This window comes from Erpetoichthys calabaricus, chromosome 7 (genome assembly GCF_900747795.2).
Source record: "Erpetoichthys calabaricus chromosome 7, fErpCal1.3, whole genome shotgun sequence".
Taxonomy (NCBI): domain Eukaryota; kingdom Metazoa; phylum Chordata; class Cladistia; order Polypteriformes; family Polypteridae; genus Erpetoichthys; species Erpetoichthys calabaricus.
Window position 1 is genome coordinate 31790015 of NC_041400.2, and position 18728 is coordinate 31808742.

Consider the following 18728-nt stretch of genomic DNA (forward strand, 5'->3'; position numbering starts at 1 on the left):
AACATTAAACAGGACTCGTCCTCACTCAAATCAACAACTTTAACTTTTCCTGTTTGTACTTTTTCAGTTTCTCACAACATCGTTTATGGCACCATCTTTCTTTAACATCCTCAATGGCAGACTTTGGTGGCTTCCACATGTAGCAGTTAATATTTAATGACCTCTTTTGCTATTAGCACATGACTGACTGACATTAAGGCATGTGCACTATGCAGGATGTGATGTCAAGGCACATGCTGCCAATCACAATCACCAAGTTAATTTGGTTATGCACAAACTAGTAATATAGGGCGGCACGGTGGCGCTGCTGCCTCGCAGTTAGGAGACCTGGGTTCACTTCCCGGGCCATCCCTGCGTGGAGTTTGCATATTCTCCCCGTGTCTATGTGGGTTTTCTCCCATGGTCCAAAGACATGCAGGTTAGGTGCATTGGCAATTCTAAATTGTCCCTAGTGTGTGCTTGGTGTGTGACTGTGTGTGCATCCTGCAGTGGGCTGGCGCCCTGCCCGGGGTTTGTTTCCTACCTTGCGCCCTGTGTTGGCTGGAATTAGCTCCAGCAGACCCCGTGACCCTGTAGTTAGGATATAGCGGGTTGGATAATGGATGGATGGACAAACTAGTAATTACATTTTTACAGATGGGCAGAGTTGACGTGCTTTTGTTAAGACGTATGAAACAAATTTATGTACACAAGAAACTGTAGTTCAAGAACTGTCCTAAAAGAAACATGACTGTGATGAAAAAACAGACACGGGTGACAAAAACATAGAAAAAGACAGGAACAGAAAAACAGTTCTAGGAGAGCGAAAAAAAAAAAAACAGGGGTGGGAACACTGGATGCAAACTTTGGCATCCTTGTTGTGAGGCAGATTACTGCACCAACCTCCAGTAGCACATTGGAAATTAATTTCATTCCAACACATGGCATCGATTATGTTTTTGCTTTCAATACTCATGGTATGAGGGGTTTAGAATTCACAGAATATACAAAAATCGACCAGAAATATACCCTGGCACACAAATATTTGCATTTTTAAACACTATATTACACTGGTGGTGGTCACTGCAGGTATACTTTTCTATAATTTGCATCAATGCTCACAGTTACCTTTAGCAGCTCTATAACATATCAAACTTCACGTATACTTTAAGCGATTTGTCACTTCAACACCCGATTTTTTCCTAATCCACTTTTGGGGATACTACTGCAATACTCCAATTTCCTGAATCTCGACCTAAACCACCCAATTAACTGTAATATGCAAATTTACAATTGGTATGTCAAAGCAAGATCTCCAAATGATTGAGCGCTTTGACGAAGGTCCCATTTTACAATTTAAGTTATACTGGCTTCACATTTTCTAGCATTATGACATCACGTACTTTGCTGCCTAAAGCCTAGATTATTTAAGGAGGGTCAAACATAACATTGCTTGTGCTTACTAGATGCCCAAGATACTGGGTTCTTCAGAGAAAGGATGACAGTACAAATTGTCAGGTTCAAGATGTTAATCAACAGAATTATAATTTAAAATACTCCAGACATTGCAGGAATACATGACGACACCAGTACCCAAACTGTATTACTCATTGCCAGCCCCAGGAAATAAATGACTTTTCTGATCAAAATCCAGGACTGCCAATTCAATGCACTTCATGTCATTTTTCGCATTAGGATGCCACGAATAAAAAAAAAAAAAAAAAAAAACTTGAATCGAAACAGTAAGTGAAGGCCACATGCTTCCGATTGTGTGAGCGCGTCTGTTTGAAGAGGATCATCTATAAAACAAATATTGTCGAGAGGGGATCACAGTTCGACGGAGGCTGCCTTATGAACAAATTAAGGTCACGGAAGCCTGGGGCACAGCCAGCTGCGATTCGAGAAAATTCCGAAAGGAAAAAACGCACTAACAGCTTGTAAAAACACTTCTATAACAATGAACACTAACTATGTGACCAATGGAGAGAAATAACTCATAATTAGCACGTAATGTTTCATCACTTATAAACAACTCAAACAAAACTCTAAATATAAAGTCAAAACTCTTAGCAGAAAAAGTATTTAACTACACAAAAGTGGAGATAAAACCAAGAAAAACGGCACGAAACGACATGCGACCTTTCTGTTACCTTTTCTTTTACACTACGTCAGAAAAAAAAGTTACCTGTATTCATAGAGATCGTCGGAATATTTGTCCGAATAATAGATCTGTTTGTGAGACATGGCTGTCGAAATACCACTGAAACAGCAGCTTACTTTATACACAAACACAAAAAATAGGTTTATGAAAACGACCACCTCCACCTCACGAGCCACTTTCTTCTAACTGCCGAGTGCCGATAACTTCTGCAGCATGTGAACAGAGCAGCAAATTCAACTTGGGAAACAAGCTACTGATTGGGAGAAAGTAGGGCACGTGACAGCACCAGTAGCAACACGCGAAGGCTCACGGGGAAGCTGCTGCACATGTGGCTTATTTTCGCACTGGAAACATAATTTCGTCTTTATATGAGTAGACATAAGCTCGAATTTGATGTTCTTTATAGAAATGTCGTTCTGTACATTTGATTTTTTCAGCTGCACATTCTAGATGAATTATCGTATCCACGGAGTTCTGGTAGTAGAGCAGGCTTCCGCAGCAGCAGCCCCTCCTCTTGAGTTCCGCAAATTGTCCAAAATAGAGCCGAGGAAAGTCATTAAACAGTGGGGGGTGATTGTGGAAAAACTTCATGCTAGCTCAATACGTGTGAATTTGATATGTAAGTGTCACACAATGGAGCTGCGATCACCGTCCGTGTGTAAGCGTTATACAATGAAATACTTTGACCTAAAAGGCGCTGTAGGCTACAGGTGGCTGTCGCTTACATTTTAGCGGTAAACGGAAGTGATGTCAACATGGCGACATTTAACAAGGAAATTAAAAATTTCTTTTAAATAAATCACCGTCCGTTGCTAATGTCAAAAATAGGCAGGCAGTCTTGGGGAATCTATGCAATTCTTAAAGTCGTACCTCTAAATAAATTTCTGTAATTGTAATAAATTCTTTTTTTATTTCCTATCTCATACTAAACAGTGTACTTTAGGTGATGGCACAATTTATTAGTATTGTTAAATAATATATACAGTATATGTAATTGAGCTAAGTCATCAGTCAGTCATTGTCCAACCCGCTATATCCAAACACAGGGTCACGAGGGTCTGCTGGAGCCAATCCCAGCCTACACAGGGTGCAAGGCAGGAACAAAGCCTGGGCAGGACACCAGACCACCACAGGGCATAAACACACACACACACCAAGCACGCACTAGGGACAATTCAAGATCGCCAATGCACCTAACCTGCATGTCCTTGGACTGTGGGAGGAAACTGGAGCACCCGGAGGAAAATAATTCTAATAATAATATAATGTATACAATTGAGAAAAAAAAACAGATTTACACGTTTGGATCTCCCCAGAACACGATTTGACAGCTGTCAAAGTGATGTTTGTCATGTATGTATATTGCGATAGTCATTTTTATTGACAAAATTATACCAGTAGGCTTTGCTCTGCAGAAATTATGATTTTTCACTTTTTGCGGACACCTGCCCCAACTCCAGGTTAGCAAAGAAATCATAATATAAATTCTTTCAACAAGATGTGATTCTTCAATTTCTTTCCACGTTTTTACTGCCTAAAGTTCAGCTTTATATAGGAAAAGTCAGGGTGACCACTTTTTCTTAAATATGTCCTCTTTTGGATGCCTAAAGTATCTTTCCGGCCGGGATTCATTGAATTCTTAAGATTGTCTAGGATTTTGTATTGCCTGTCACACAGGCTGGATAGTGTTATTAAAAGAAAATACTGTTATGTAATGCTAGCAGATGTTTTGAACTTACACAATAACTTGATGTACAGTATTGCTAGAAAACGCTAAAAGGTTTGTTCAGAGAAAAGCATGCATAGCAGTTTGAACTGCATTACGCCTGAGCAAACAACATAACCAAAGTACAAAAGATGCACCAGTAAAGCATCAGTTTAATGAAACAGACCTGGTAGCAAGCATATAAGGGCCCAAACTGTGTATTATATGAGCCAAAATATTGCTTCACCAATCTGTGCACCCAAGGATTGTATGGGGTCTGCTGTTACTGATTGCCTGGTAATGGTGTGCTGGGAGTTAGCAAAAACGCAGGTCATTTAGGGTTTTCCAAAGGACTTGGCTGAGTACCCCGATATAGGTAACATGCACCGAAGCTTAAAGCAATCATATAAAATGAAAAATATATTAAATCACATATTTGTCTGACACCTTTATCCAAGGCAACTTACAACAACTGAGATACAGTTGGTTACTTTTTTTGTTTTTCAATTGGAGCACAGGCAGGTGAAGTGACTTGCTCATGGTAACACAATGCCAGCAGTGGGATTTAACCGCACAACCCCAGTGTTTAACGTCCAGTGCCTTAACCAATAAGTCACACTGCTAGCTTAAAGCCAGGAATTTATTCTAAGAACATCAAAATATTTTTTTACATTTTACTTTTGTCAAATTTAGAATGACATTTAAATTATACCAATATATATATATATATATATATATATATATATATATATTGTAACAAGATGAGACTTCAGACATGGGAAAGGTTTGGGGCAGCCACCCGTATAATATGTTCCTTGCTGCAAAAGTAAAGAATTGTAAGACCAGAGTAGTTTATAAGACTGAGTCCAAAACAGAACTGAACTCCAGAGGAAAGGAGTGAGGCTTTATAGGAGGTCTAGGGTAGTGATGGGAACTCTGGCTCTTTTCAAAGCTTCGGCTCTTTTGGATTGGCTCCCTTTAAAGAGACGGCTCTTACGGCTCCCGAATGGCTCTTCGTTTAGTATCACTTGGATGCTTATATTTTAGCCTAATTAAGCAATTATGAATGGTTTGTGTATAAGCAATTTCTTATTCATTGTTTTCAGACATTACGTATTTTTATGCATTTTTTCATTACAATAAATACACAGTTACTATTGTTTAACATTTTAATAAAAGCTTTAAATGAACAACTTAACACAAAACCACAGCAAACACAGCAAACAAATTAAATAAAGGCCCAACTCAACAACAACACAACACTATGACTCTTTGAATAAAAGTTTTTAGGCCAGGTTGGCATTCTGAAATGCCAGATGCCTCAGCTTAGATGGGCTGATGCGATTTCTCCTCTCCGTGATTATTTGTCCTGTTTTTGAGAAGACTCTTTCTGAGGGGACCGATGTAGCGACAATGCAAAGTCTTCCTACCATTACCTTAACCAGGCATGGGTAGACTGCAGCCTTGGCCTCCCACCAACTCAGTGGGTCTTCGGATCTTTGGATGAGGTGCTCCTCAAGATAGGACCTCAACTCCAGCATAGCATCAGCTGTGGGATTTCTCCTTGCAGTGTCTCCTGTTACTCTTTCGTCAAAGAGCCTCCACATCGCAGAAGCTTGTGGTTCCTGTGAACATGCCCCTGCTCCAATTTCTTCCTCTTGGCCCTCTGATGGAGGAGCAGACAGGCTGCTGGGGTTGCATCTTGCTGCTGCTGCACTTATTCTTTGAAATGCCTCATCCACAGCTCTGTTGTCATTAAATGCTACCTTTTTTCCAGAGCAGTGGTTTCTGAAAGCACAGTGTTGTACTCCACCCTCAGATATATAGTTATGGAATAATTGTTTGGGACAAAGTTTTTCTACTAGGGAGAACATACATGGGGTTTAAGGCCTGTACAAAAGTTGTAAATCCTCTGTCTTCCACAATGGAAAATGGTTAAAAGTCGCTAGCTATCATTTTAGCCAGCTCCTCATCGACACTTATTTGTTTGTTTGGCGTCATTTGTTTTGGAATAAATGTGCTTATTTTGGTTTGAACTGAAGACTGTGTTATACCTGCAGTTTTCGGTAAGACAGTGGATGCTGCAGCAGAAGTACTTGGCTCTTTTCCAGGGTCAGTGGATGGCAGGAGAGAGGGCACGCTCTCCTCCAGTTGCACGGATGGGTGGGTGGTTCTTATATGTCTGTGCAGGTTTGTTGTTGACCCTGCTCTAACGGATATTTTCATATTACAAATTCTGCACTTAGCTTTGCAGTCTCCAATATATATTCTTTCTTTCTTTCTTTCTTTCTTTCTTTCTTTCTTTCTTTCTTTCTTTCTTTCTTTCTTTCTTTCTTTCTTTCTTTCTTTCTTTCTATGAGACAAGAGCTTGACAATCATATTCATTGTGTGAGAAGCACAGCCTTTTGCGTTGTTTGATTTGGGGGTCACTGTTTTTTGAACTTTGTTTTGTTTTATTATTAAGAAGGTGTGACTGGGTTGCCACCCCAAAGATTTACAAAGTCTCCAGTATTCTTCACGTCACTATACAGTATATGCAATATGTGTGTGTATATGTATATACTCACACATGCTGTACTGTACAATTGTATACTGTATATATTAAGGTAGTACATAGGAATACTGTATGTTTTCTAAATACAAATTTAATGTAACATTCTTGAATTCCCCTAATCTATTTTGGGGTTACAGTTTGAGTCTATCCTGGCATAAAAGACCACAGGGCATATCCCACACTGGGCAAAGTATCAGTCTATTGCAGGGCCTACACAAATTTTTATGAAGTAATATTTTATTGAAAATCTAATATTTACATAAATACACATTTTATTGAGAAAGGCCAAACCAAATAAGGAATTCTGTATTCCCAGCTATATTTGTCATGGATAGACTCTCTGTCCAAGGCTTGTTATTACTGGGATCAGCAGATTTTGGAAATAAACCAGTTGTTTTAGACAGACACATATTTATATTCTATCACATTTGACAATATCACTCTGTTATTGTTATATATTGTATCTTCTTTATATGGTATTGACAGTGGGTTTGTTAATTTCCTTTGTGGTGTTTCTGTGCCAGAGACCCTTTTTTCTAATTTTTATACTTATTTCCAATCACTTTGTATTGGTTTGAATAGTAGACATTTTTTAAAGAAAATTTTGCTCTCTGTTCCAGAAATTAGTCTTAACGTTTTCCAGAAAGAATGATGCAATGCACTGGAAATTGAATAAAGCCTCTGTTGTAGGGGAATCATAGTATGCCATAAAATATGTACTTGTATTTTCTATTAAACACCTAAAAGCAATATTCAGTCTGTTACAAAAATACCAATGTCAAGAAAGAGTGGTCCAATTTGCTTGAAAACTGGCATAGAAACAGGTGGTATACAATGATGTTTATTGTTCACAAGCCACTCCAATAACCTGGCCAAGCAAGGAAGGAATATAATGAATGTTGACTGGAAACCATTATGTGTCCAATCAGTGTGTTGTGGCTGTTTTTTAATTTTCTCCATATTTTCTTTAAAAATTAGTGTGATTAAAAATGACCATATTCTTCCACTATATAGTCTCATTGGTTACAAACAAGTATGTAAGAAACTTCCTAACACCCACCACTTCTTTTCCTAGCAGTAATGCTTCCTCTTGAAGGCGTCGTATCATACGTTCCACGTTCTTCCATATATTTTACATACATCCTTTCCATTTTTTTTCCGCATCTTTAAATTATGCATCTAACTTCAGGTAAAATTCTTATTTTTGTATTGAAAGGTAACAATTTTTATTAAGTTAATGTAAATATAAGAGGATAATATATGTCTGTATGGCTATTTAAAGTACATTAAAAAACATTTCTGTAGACTCCATGTTACTGGTAATAGCACTTGCTCTGCTTGTCATAATGATATGAAGGATTCCATATACCCTACTCAGGGATTGTCCAACAAACCACCTGCAACCCATCTGTACTGGAAAGCACATTGTTCTCCACCTCTGCCTCCAGAAGCCCTCAACCAGCCTCTGGTATTTTCCCTTCTTTCTACACTAAGTCTCCTCTGCTCTCGAGGAGCAGTTTTCTCAACCAGGATGAGCTGTTTTGTGATTTTGGAAATGAGGTACATGATCTAGTCTCAGCATTATCTCAATGATGTGACATTATCTCTTCAGTTGCCCCACTAAGTTGATTGCCTTCACCCACTCATGTGCTGTATACTCCAGACCAGGTGAACAAAAATAATGGATTGATGAGTGGATATTCCTGGTAGCACTAATCTCCATGCTAATTGCTTCTGCAATAAACATGAGCACTTGATTGTGCTGCCAACAGTAATGCTCCTCAGTTAGTAACTTGTAGCAACAACTTAGGTTGTGTTTTAAAGTTCCAGTATTGAGACATTAGCGACAGGCTGGTGTGTCCCCTTTTCCCCCGGTTAAAAAACAGGTTTGATGGAGACGGAAATACATCATAGGCTTTCTGGATCCTATGGGACACTCCCTGCAACGTCTTTGTGCTGGAACTGGGCCTCAGCTTTGCTGTTTCAAGTTGAATCTCAAAATGATGCATCAGACTCAGAGTATACTGTATACTGTGTGTATATATTTAAGTAATATAAAGTGACATACATTTTTATACTAATCACATTTCTAGTGCATACTTTTTATTTTAAGATTCTACTGTTTACACTTTGGTGTCTCTGCTACCTCTACTAAGTAAATTTGGCCTTAGACTGGAACAGCATAGTGGATGAAAAAATGACAGAAATCAGAGACTATGGCTTTATATGATTAGGTGATGCCACCATAACTGCCACAGGCATTTACTACAATGCCTTCTAGATTGCTCAGTGAATGTGGCATTTTAAAAACCATTGAAAATTAAATACGATTTTTTATTTATTTCTCTGTTTTCTATTTGTTATTATCTGGTCTTAAATAATGTGCCCAGTTACTGTCCATGTGAAGTTTGCTTGCTCCTCCCATGTCTTTATAGGTTTTCTACCCCATAGACATGCACATTAAGTTACCAGGTGACTATATGTCGGCCCTGGTGGGTGTGTACTTGAGAGTACCATATGATGGTGTCCTGTGTAGGAATGGTTGCTGACAGGATTGGTTCCTTCCCTCCCCACCAAAGCAAATTCTGAATTGAATTAAGTGGCTTTAACAATCTTATGTTATCTTAAGTATACATTTAGACTAAAGATCCTTTAGAATAAAAAATATATATATATATAGGAATAGTCCACCCACATTTTTTAAAAATGTTACTTGCATAATTTTTAATCTTGTGTTTTCATTAACATTTTTTGATATAATAGGGGTCAATGGTGATCAACACTAGACAACAGCAATCAGTATTAAAAATGTCTATGAAAAAGATCTTGTGTTACTCTTGTTGCACAATCCACATGTCAATTCATCCAGACATATGTTCACAAAGTCCAAAATACATATATTTTTACTAAAATATTGTTAAGTAAACCATTTCTGGAAAATGCTCTCATGAGTGCAAACAGAACGTGCTCAGAAGTGAATGAGCATTTGAACTGAAGACCCACCTCTCATCATTACATTTATATTCATAGCGGTGAGCCACAACTGGAGTAAATTGGGATTATTTGGTGACAGTTTGTAAAATGCCCTTCTGCTTGTTGAAGCATCTCAGAAATGCACAAGTACAAAGCATATTTTCCTCCTGATAATGTTTTCACTTGCCGTTCTTTAACTGTTAATCATTATTAGTTTTACGTGTCTCTCAGTGCACACTTTTTGTTGATCTCATGTGAAGTGCAATGGTTAGCCAATGAACCAGCTGGTACTCGGCTAGAACCCTAACCAGTCTTCAGTTCAAATGTCCATTGACGTCTCAGCATGTTTCATATCTGTTTTTGAGAGCTTTTTCTAGAAGGGACTTATTGAACAATGTTAGTAAAAATACATATGTTTGGGATGTTGTGAGCATATGACTGGATGACTTCATATTTGAATAATGCAATACTAGTAATGTGAGGTTTCATGAACTTTTTGATGTTGTTTGCTGTTGTCCAGCACTGGTCAACATTTGCTGTTGTCTGGCACTGGTCAACATAGACCTCAAATTTCTGATATTTTATTATGAAAATATGAGAATAAAATGTTTCTCAGCCTTCATTACAAACTACATGGGGCAAGTAACATATGAAAAAATATATATTTGGGAGTATTCCTTTAGGGCCTGAGAAATATATGAGGTTCACAAGATAATGCAGAGATTAAAATTAGTATTGTACCTATGATTAACACTATTTTTTGCAAATTGAACATTTTTATCAGGATGTTATTTTAGAATCTAAAATTTTTAAATAAACAACACAGTTAATTGTCAGCAATAATCCATATGTGAGAACACTTTTTACCAGGAGACAGGTAAAACATAACACTACATCTGGTCAACTTCCGGCCAACCTACAATTGCATATGATAAAATAACTAATAGAATCTCGCAGAACAGCATGTTGTAATTCTTATGATGAAGACAAATTGAATTAACCATAACGTGAAGTCACAGCAGGACCAGAGCTTGAAGAAATGAAATGCAAATGTGTGTTGTGACATGGCAGCACAAATAAAACTTAAGATGCTGACAGGCAGTTGGCCTAGGTCTACCAAACATCACATTTTAGAAAGGAAATTAGGGCCCAGAGGCATATTTTTTTAATTTATATTAACAAAAAGTGCCCTTACCAAAAAATAAAATTATGCACAAAAAATTGATATTTTCCATTGCAGGATCTGGGAGATATGCAATGATCCTGAAGCATCAGGATAAAAGCCAGGGACCAACATTAGATGGTATGTCTGTCCAACACAAGGCAGAAAAAATGACCCACATTTATTTAAGCTAGGGCAATTTAGAGTTGTCATTTAATCTATGATGCATGGCTTTAAGATGTGCAGTGAAGCCTGAGCACCTAGGGAAAATCCACATGGATACGGAAAGAGTATGGAATTTCAAATCAGGTAGGATCCTGGACTAAAACGAGTCTCGGGTATCTAGAACTGTAAAACGTAAGTGTGATTACTACATCACCCCAGATAGAAGTTAGCCTAATGTATATTTTGCACAGTGTTTTGTCTTTTGTTAGTAGTGTCTTATACTGTATTGGTAATGATTAGTACGGTGGTGTACTGCACAAGCTGCACTCATGTCTAGTAGACTGAGCATCCAAATCCAATGCATGGTTTGCTGTCTTTGGGAAATCTGCATATTCATCCCATGTTTTTGTGGGGTTTTCTCTGAATACTCCTGTTTCTTTCTCAAATTGTAATACTGTATTTATTAGATTAAATGACCGTACTGCACTAGCCCCTTATGGCTATGTGTGAGTGTGTGACTGGGCCTAGCAACTTAGGTCAACTTTGGAAGTGTAAAACTGCTGGAAAGCCATGATGCAGCGATATAATTTGTCATGCCCAGCAATTCCTAATCATGTAAAGTCAATATCCCATTACTAAACTTCTATTCGGAGGATATGTCAATACTATCAACTGCAGTTGTTAATCTCATCATCTGAGTATGTCAATTAATATGACTAGAAATCACTAGGAACGTCAAATTACCTGACAACTTTTCAGCACAGTTTCACCCTTCTAAAGTATTAGAAGTTCTGCCCTTTTTCTGACAGAAAACAATGTGCTACCTGGTAGAACCTGTGCTTTACTAAGTGATTACACGTAAGATGAGTTCAGCCTCATTCTCTGTCCATTTTCTTTTTTCAAATCCGTCATAGTACATAAAAAAACAAGACATCAGACAGACAAGACTCTCTTCTGTTTGTGAGATTCAAAACACCGGTATTCCTTATTACCTGACACTGCATTATACGCATTGTGCTAACAGATGAACATTCACTAGTTGTCAGCTTTCATACACACAATGCCTGTCCCTAGACAACATCAAAAGGGTGAGTAACGCAATAACTGGAGTAGGCCGCTGGGTAGGTCAGACTAGACAACTGACCTTCAGACAAATCAAACCTGTTGCTATCACCAAGTAGTGGTGCACACAGAACAGCGCTCTGTCATAATGGCTGTGGGTCAATCCATACTTTTTGTGGCTATTCATAGATGTTGACAGTCTGTAAGTTCACACTTCCTCTTTGTGAACTTTAAACATTTTTATTTCTATGTAAGTATTTTTATTGAATTGATTGATGAATCAGTTTTGTTGTGATGAAATATAAGCACATCATAGTTTTGTAAAAACACACATATTTACTTAAAGTGTCATTTTATTCATTTCCATCAGTTATGAAGACACACTCAACTGAATATGTTAAAAATGTTCTTTTTGATGTGACATTTAGTGTTGCTTTGTTCTTTGTCTCCATCTTGTGGCCAGAAGATATTGACCATTTACAACATGAGTTCAGAAAAGCAACAGGAATAAAGCAGAAAATCTAAGTGGACATTGCTGCACTCTGGTCTGCAGTTGTATCCGTCTCAGACACTCTGCTTGGGAGTTTAACTTTGAGTTGAGTTTACAATTATTTATTTTAAGTGATTCACATACATTTTCACATTTTGCCTCAGTGATTCAAAGTTGAGGTGAGTGGTCCTTTACTGATAAGTTGAAATTTATTAGCCATATATAATTATCCATCCATTCATTCTTTACTATGCCAGCTTAATCTGTCTTGGGCTTGTAGGAGCTGGAGTCCATCCCAACAACATAAGATGCAAGCAGAAACCAAAAATGGATGGGTGCTAGCCTACAAATGCACAAATCCAAACTAAATCATACTAACATTTGTGTGTGCTTGGCTGGGCTGCATGTTTTCACACAAAACAGACACAACAATGTCAAAGACCTGGGGTCCAACAGGGTAAATGGCACATCTCCGACAACATGGTACGTTCTATGACTGATGAAAATTACCACTTGACTTTCTTTGCAAAAAATAATATGAGCTATTTTAAGCACTGCAGCATATTCTCTAACAGAGATGCTTTCTGAATTATTTCAAATAATTTGTGTCATTTTTATGTTTGACATGGCATGATGAATGAAACCTTAGTGTCCTCTGTTGACTAAGTAGTTGCCAGTGCTACAACGGCAGACTTTTCTTCCCCACTAGTAAATGCTTAATCCCATTGCTATACAGATACAGGAGACAAGGCTCAAACTGAGGACCATTCACCCTCTGTGTGGTGTTGGGGTGATCTCCCCATTTCTTTGAATGTTTTCCTGTTTCTCACATCCCCAAGATGTGGACGTGAAGCTGATCTATCAATTACATGCATGGATATGCTCTGTAGTGAATTAACTCCCTACTCAGGTTTGGTTCCTGCCTTTTGGTCAATGTTGCAGGCATAGACACCATTTCTTTGGGAACCAACCTTAAACATGAGACCAGTCCTTCTAAGAAATGTTACTGATTTTCATAATAACTCATGTCCTCTTCTTCTCCATCTACATGGAGCAATATTGAGAAAATAGTGTTGAATCTCTTGGGCACAAGGCATCTAATGTGCTGAAATTTCAGATGATTCATGTAGAAAATGGATATTTCAATAGTCAATCTACATAAAAAACAGTAAAGTAGTAGCAGAAACATTACAGATTACTCAGATGCTGACAAGTATGATAAAGGACTGTAAATGAAAGTGAAAAGGGAAAACAAGGATGAAAATAAAAGGGGGTAATTAAGAGGACAGGAGAAAAGTGCTATACTAGGTCTACTGCCCAGCTCACAACCTAAGCATTCTCTTTAAAGAAGATCAAAATACTGTACTTAACAGTTCCAAGTAGAAATCATCTGAGGCCCTGAGCAGTATTAGACTGAACCTCCTCTGGAAAGTCTATTTTGTAAGGCTGACTATTTCAGCTCTTTTATCTGATGACTTTTTTTAAGATAAAAAAAAAGTTTTGCTGTTATGAATCCACAGAAATTCTAGCCATCGAAGAATCTACTGCTGATGTTGTGAGCTATCAGAGTGACTTGCTGCAGATGCTGTGAAAGATTTTGTGAGAGGTCTGCGCATGTTTAGTCTGTTGCTGTGTACTGGTCTCAGAGTACCTTGTGAAAACACAACAAAGAACATTAAAATTGAGCACACCTCAAACTAATTTAGACAACATAATTTTGAACTTACGGTAATAACACATTCTCAAGGATTCTTAAACCATTTTGGTATCACCGGCTTCTCTTTCACATATGCCATGAATCTAAACCACATGGGGTGCTACTTCATTGCAGGACCCATCCACATACACACTCTGCAATTAATCTAACATACACATTTGTGGTGATATGGGAAGAAAATTGATATACCTAGCGCAAAACTCATGAAAACTGCATAAAATTGTGCAGATACAAGTCAGGACCTTCAGACCTTTACATAAAACACCACAACAGGGAAAAAATGTATGCTAAGTGATTGTGACCATTTTTGTTGCCAGACTGGCTGGTTTAAGAATTTCTGTAACTGCTGATCTCTTAGGATTTTTTATGCACAATTGTCTCTAGAATTTACTCAGAATAGTGCAAAAAAAAATAATTTAGTGAGCAGCAGTTCAGTTGACAGAAATACATTGATGAGAGGTCAGAGGAGAATTGCCGGACTGGTTTGGGCTGACAGAAAGGCTTTGGTAACTCAGATAATCACTCTGTGAAAATGTGGTGAACAGAAAAGCATCTCTGAATGCACAACATCAAATTTGAGGCAAACAGGCTACAACAGCAGAAGACCACATTGGATTCCACTCATGTCAGCCAAGAACTGAAAGCTGATGCTGCAGTGGGCACAGACTCACCAAACCTGGACAGTTTATGACTGGAAACACATAGCCTGGTATGATGATCTTGACTGGTGATCTTGACTCGACTTCTGCTGAGGTGCACAGATGGTAGGGTCATAATTTGGTTCCAACAGCATGAATCCATACACCCAACCTGCCTTGTGTCAACAGTCAAGGCTGGTGATGGTGATGTAATAGTGTGGGGAACGTTTTCTTGAGCCTGTTAACACCAGTCAGTCGTTGGTTGAATGCCTCTTTGAGTATTGTTGCTGAGTGCAAGTGCATCCGTTCATGACCACAATTCACCCATCGTCTAATGGCTACTTCCAGCAGGATAATGCACCACATCACAAAGCAAAAGTCATCTCCAACTGGTTTCCTGAACACGACAATGAGTTCAGTGAATGGGTGATTCACAGCATGAAAGTGCAGCTAACAAATCTGCCCGATGCATGGATCAGAATTTCAAATAAATGTTTCCAACATCTTGTGAAATCCATGCCATGAAGAATTTAAGCCATTTTGAGAGCAAGTACCCAGTATTAGTAAAGTGGTCCTCACAATTTGCTCAGTGAGTATAGTAATTCTGACAAAAATGTCGTACATAAGATTGATAAGCCACAAGGCAGAAATGACGCTCTGTTTGAAGTTTCAAACATTAAGCATCATCATCTAATTAACTTATAATTAATTAGCTCATGATCTCCAGTTTTTAATCATTTCAACTTTTAAAAAGAGCATTATGAACATTTAAATATTTTTGTGAAAACAATAAAGGAATAAGAAAAAAGCACACCATTGCCTGATATATGTTTTAAACTCTAATCTTAATGGTATAGATGAATGTCACCTGGCTTGGTTAAACAAAAATACAGAACTACTTTACAAAAATTTCAGTTTGGCAAATATGTTAAATTATTATGTTTATGTAAATTAGTTAATAAGAAATGATGTAAATATCACATGTAACTGCAGCAACACATATTTTTATACTTGTGACAGTATCACAAAAAACAGAATATGCTTACACATACACATATATGTCTCATGCATATAAGCATGTGACTTTACTTGACTTTATGACTCATATGACATCTGATAACTGTAGCCCATAAATTCAAACTGCAACTGACTGCTTTATATGAGAGATCACTAAGAAATAGTGACATTGGCCTGATTGTCCCTTATAAGGAAATGTGCAATTTATCCTCAAGCACTTTAAAAAGAACATTCAGTGAGCTGTAGGGTTGGGAGCATGCACTGATAGTACGTTGCTGCACCCACCACATGACAAATCACCTGTAGGAAGTGGGAAATTCATTTTATCATTTAATTAATTATTACATTTTTTTGGCAAAGCCTGGCTTATGACTTTGCTTGCAAGATTCCAATTGAGAAAGACCCTTCACATGGTTGGACCATATTATACCCATCAATTCCCACATTTTTAATCCACTTCTTGAAAATGTAAGGCTTGTGTGACCACTCAGAAAAGTTCTTCAAGTCTTAAAACACACAGCATCTTTTGATTCACTTCATTAACTCCATTTGAACTAACCATACCATGTTCATGGGGTCACCATGCATTTTGTTTAACAAATTGCCAGATGAAGGAAGCATGTGGAACCGTGGAAAATCAGAATGGCATCCAAGAGCTGCCAAGAAAGAAAGTGGTGATCTTGGTTGCAGAATAACCAGTAGTTTGTTTATAGGCTATCTAACACAAATGCTGTCAAGAGTGCAAAATACACTCCTTATATTGAAAAATAAATAAAAGCAATGTAGACAGACAGACAGACAGACAGACAGACAGACAGACAGACAGACAGACAGACAGACAGACAGACAGACAGACAGACAGACAGACAGATAGATAGATAGATAGATAGATAGATAGATAGATAGATAGATAGATAGATAGATAGTAAGGAAACTCTGCTCACAGACACAGCCATAGCTGGCTGAACACTGACTTAAAGCTTCTTATGGTCTTATTTATGGTCAGAAGTTGAAGAGGTGGGAGTTTTGTGACACAGAAGAAAGCGAAGTCAGCGTTTTTCTGGGGACATATACAGTATGTACCATATTGGTATAAGGTATACATAAGGTACCAGTATACTGTGCACATGTAAATAAGCACACACATTTTATATACAGTATATAAAAGAGAGCTAATTACCCAGAAATTACTATAAAATAAATCTGCAGCTTCAGTACTCTTAATCATTCAAAATTAAAACTACACTTTACAAAATAGTAGATATCAAATCCAACATATTGTTCAACAGCTTTAATTCTTGCAGACATCTGTTTAAAACCTCAATTCTTCCTCATCAAAGATTTCTAGCAGCACTCACGTTGAGGCCAATACTGATAATATGACTGTGTGCTTGAAAGTTCATTAATTGGGTTCAATAAATAAATGTGTATATTTATACTAAATTATTTTATCCAAATCAGTTTACAAATTATAATGGTACTATTTCACATATTTATGCAGCCTTAGTACTGGAATTAAGTTACCTTACTCTGGGTCAAACACTGAGTCAGTAGTGGAAATAAACTGGCAAGTTTGCTGTTTTAAGACCAGCATTTGACCACTAGAGTAATTTTATGAGGGCTCAGCTGCCATATATATTAAATCCAGATAAAACCTACAGACACGGGAAGAATGTGTGAACTGCATACAAACAACCAGGTGTGGGATTCAAATTTGGGATGCTGGATCCATAAAGCAATAATATGCTACTAATTACTTAACCACCACGCTATGAAAAGACTAAACTCATCTAAATAAAAACAGGAAAACTAACTGTAGGTTGAGCAATCTTGAGGCACTCATTGTTCCTCAGAACGCTAGGCTTTTCAGTGACAAGGTAATGAATACACCAGTTCTAATAACAAGATTCATCTTTATATAGACCACATAAAGCTGAAGGTGCGAACGTCATTTGCAAATTACAAGTATTTTGTTCTGGTATTTAATTGGCTTTTGAAATGTCTTAATCCTCAGATCCATTTTAGGAACTGTAATGAAAGAACTTTTTCTTTAACTGAACTTTCAGTTGAAGTTAACTTCATGATTACAAGTTTCTGCATTTCACTAATGCACCTTTAGTGGCAAGATATTTTAACTACTGTATTTCTAAAGTTGCATCATTGGCGCAGTGAATAGCGCTCCTTCCTCACAAATCCACCATCCTGGGTTTAAGTCTTAGTAATTGTACATATAGAGTTTGCTCAATTTCCCGTATCCGAATGATTTTCTCTTCAAGTACTCTAAATTTATCCCGTGTCTGTCCATGGCAGTTTCCTTTCTTGCAAATAATGCTGCAGGATTTGGGTTTCGCTCACAGTCATGCATTGGATTAATTGTTTATTTTCATGTAGAGGCTAAATTATCGGTCTCACGTTCTTAATCTTTGCAGATTATGAATTTTTAAAAATCAAATTTCGTAAAAAAATACTTTTAAATATGCAGGACGAAAAGCATCATTACTGAAACAGCTTGCCTTAGAAGCGCCAACAGAGCGCAAAGCACTGGGAACTGGGGTCGCCCGCAAGGCGCGCGTTCTCGATCTTATGCACGCCGCTGCACCTGCAGTCTCTGGATTCGGGACCGCGCAACGAGCGGTGGCGCCACCTTTCAAAGCAATTAACTGTCTCTTCACCATCGTCTTCGAAACTACGGGTAAGCTTGGAAAATTTCTAAATATAACAGACTCGCATTCATGCCGTGTTGTCACTTTAACCCACCAGTCACTGTTATTTTTGTAACTTGCAGGTACTTGAATGCTTCTCGAATTGCCCGTTACGCAGCTACGCAGTGTCATGTTCCGTTTTGTTTTTAGACAGTTTATGTATTGTTTGTACATTTGTGCTTGCGCATCTGTTTTGCAGTTACGGTCTTTGCGTAGATGTAGACGTTGACGGTTCGTTACCCTTCTAAGTTTTGCTAAGTTCCAACGTCTTGCCCGAAAGTGATTCGTAGCTTTCTCACCTGATGTCGTCGAGGCCAAAATAACCCTCTGGTCCCCAAACAGGCGTGTGTATTGAGTGGGCTTCCTCGCAAAATGTGCCTGATGTACCTGGACACGTGACGGT

At 37.9% G+C, this 18728-nt stretch overlaps 3 protein-coding genes across 17 annotated transcripts in view; 1 reads left to right on the forward strand and 2 right to left on the reverse strand.

The window, feature by feature from the left end:
• The window catches only part of LOC114654357 (selenocysteine insertion sequence-binding protein 2-like), a 198279-nt gene that overhangs the window by 80378 nt on the left and 99173 nt on the right, over window positions 1-18728 (reverse strand). The gene's annotated exons all lie outside the window — the stretch shown is intronic.
• LOC127525815 (cyclin-dependent kinases regulatory subunit 2) overlaps window positions 1-18728 on the reverse strand; it is a 141878-nt gene that overhangs the window by 6463 nt on the left and 116687 nt on the right. The window contains exon 2 of one of the 3 annotated variants that reach the window (XM_051929731.1): window positions 2165-2298. In XM_051929731.1, the coding sequence (XP_051785691.1) occupies window positions 2165-2223 (59 nt within the window). In that variant the 5' untranslated portion in view covers window positions 2224-2298. Of the gene's footprint in view, window positions 1-2164; window positions 2372-18728 lie in introns of those variants that run through there. The other 2 variants (XM_051929732.1, XM_028804854.2) reach the window with 2 other exon arrangements.
• Window positions 18247-18728, forward strand: part of shc3 (SHC (Src homology 2 domain containing) transforming protein 3) — a 267622-nt gene continuing 267140 nt past the window's right edge. For both annotated transcript variants that reach the window (XM_051929724.1, XM_051929722.1), the window contains exon 1: window positions 18247-18315. The gene's annotated coding sequence lies outside the window, so the exon portion shown is untranslated. The remainder of the gene's footprint in view (window positions 18316-18728) is intronic.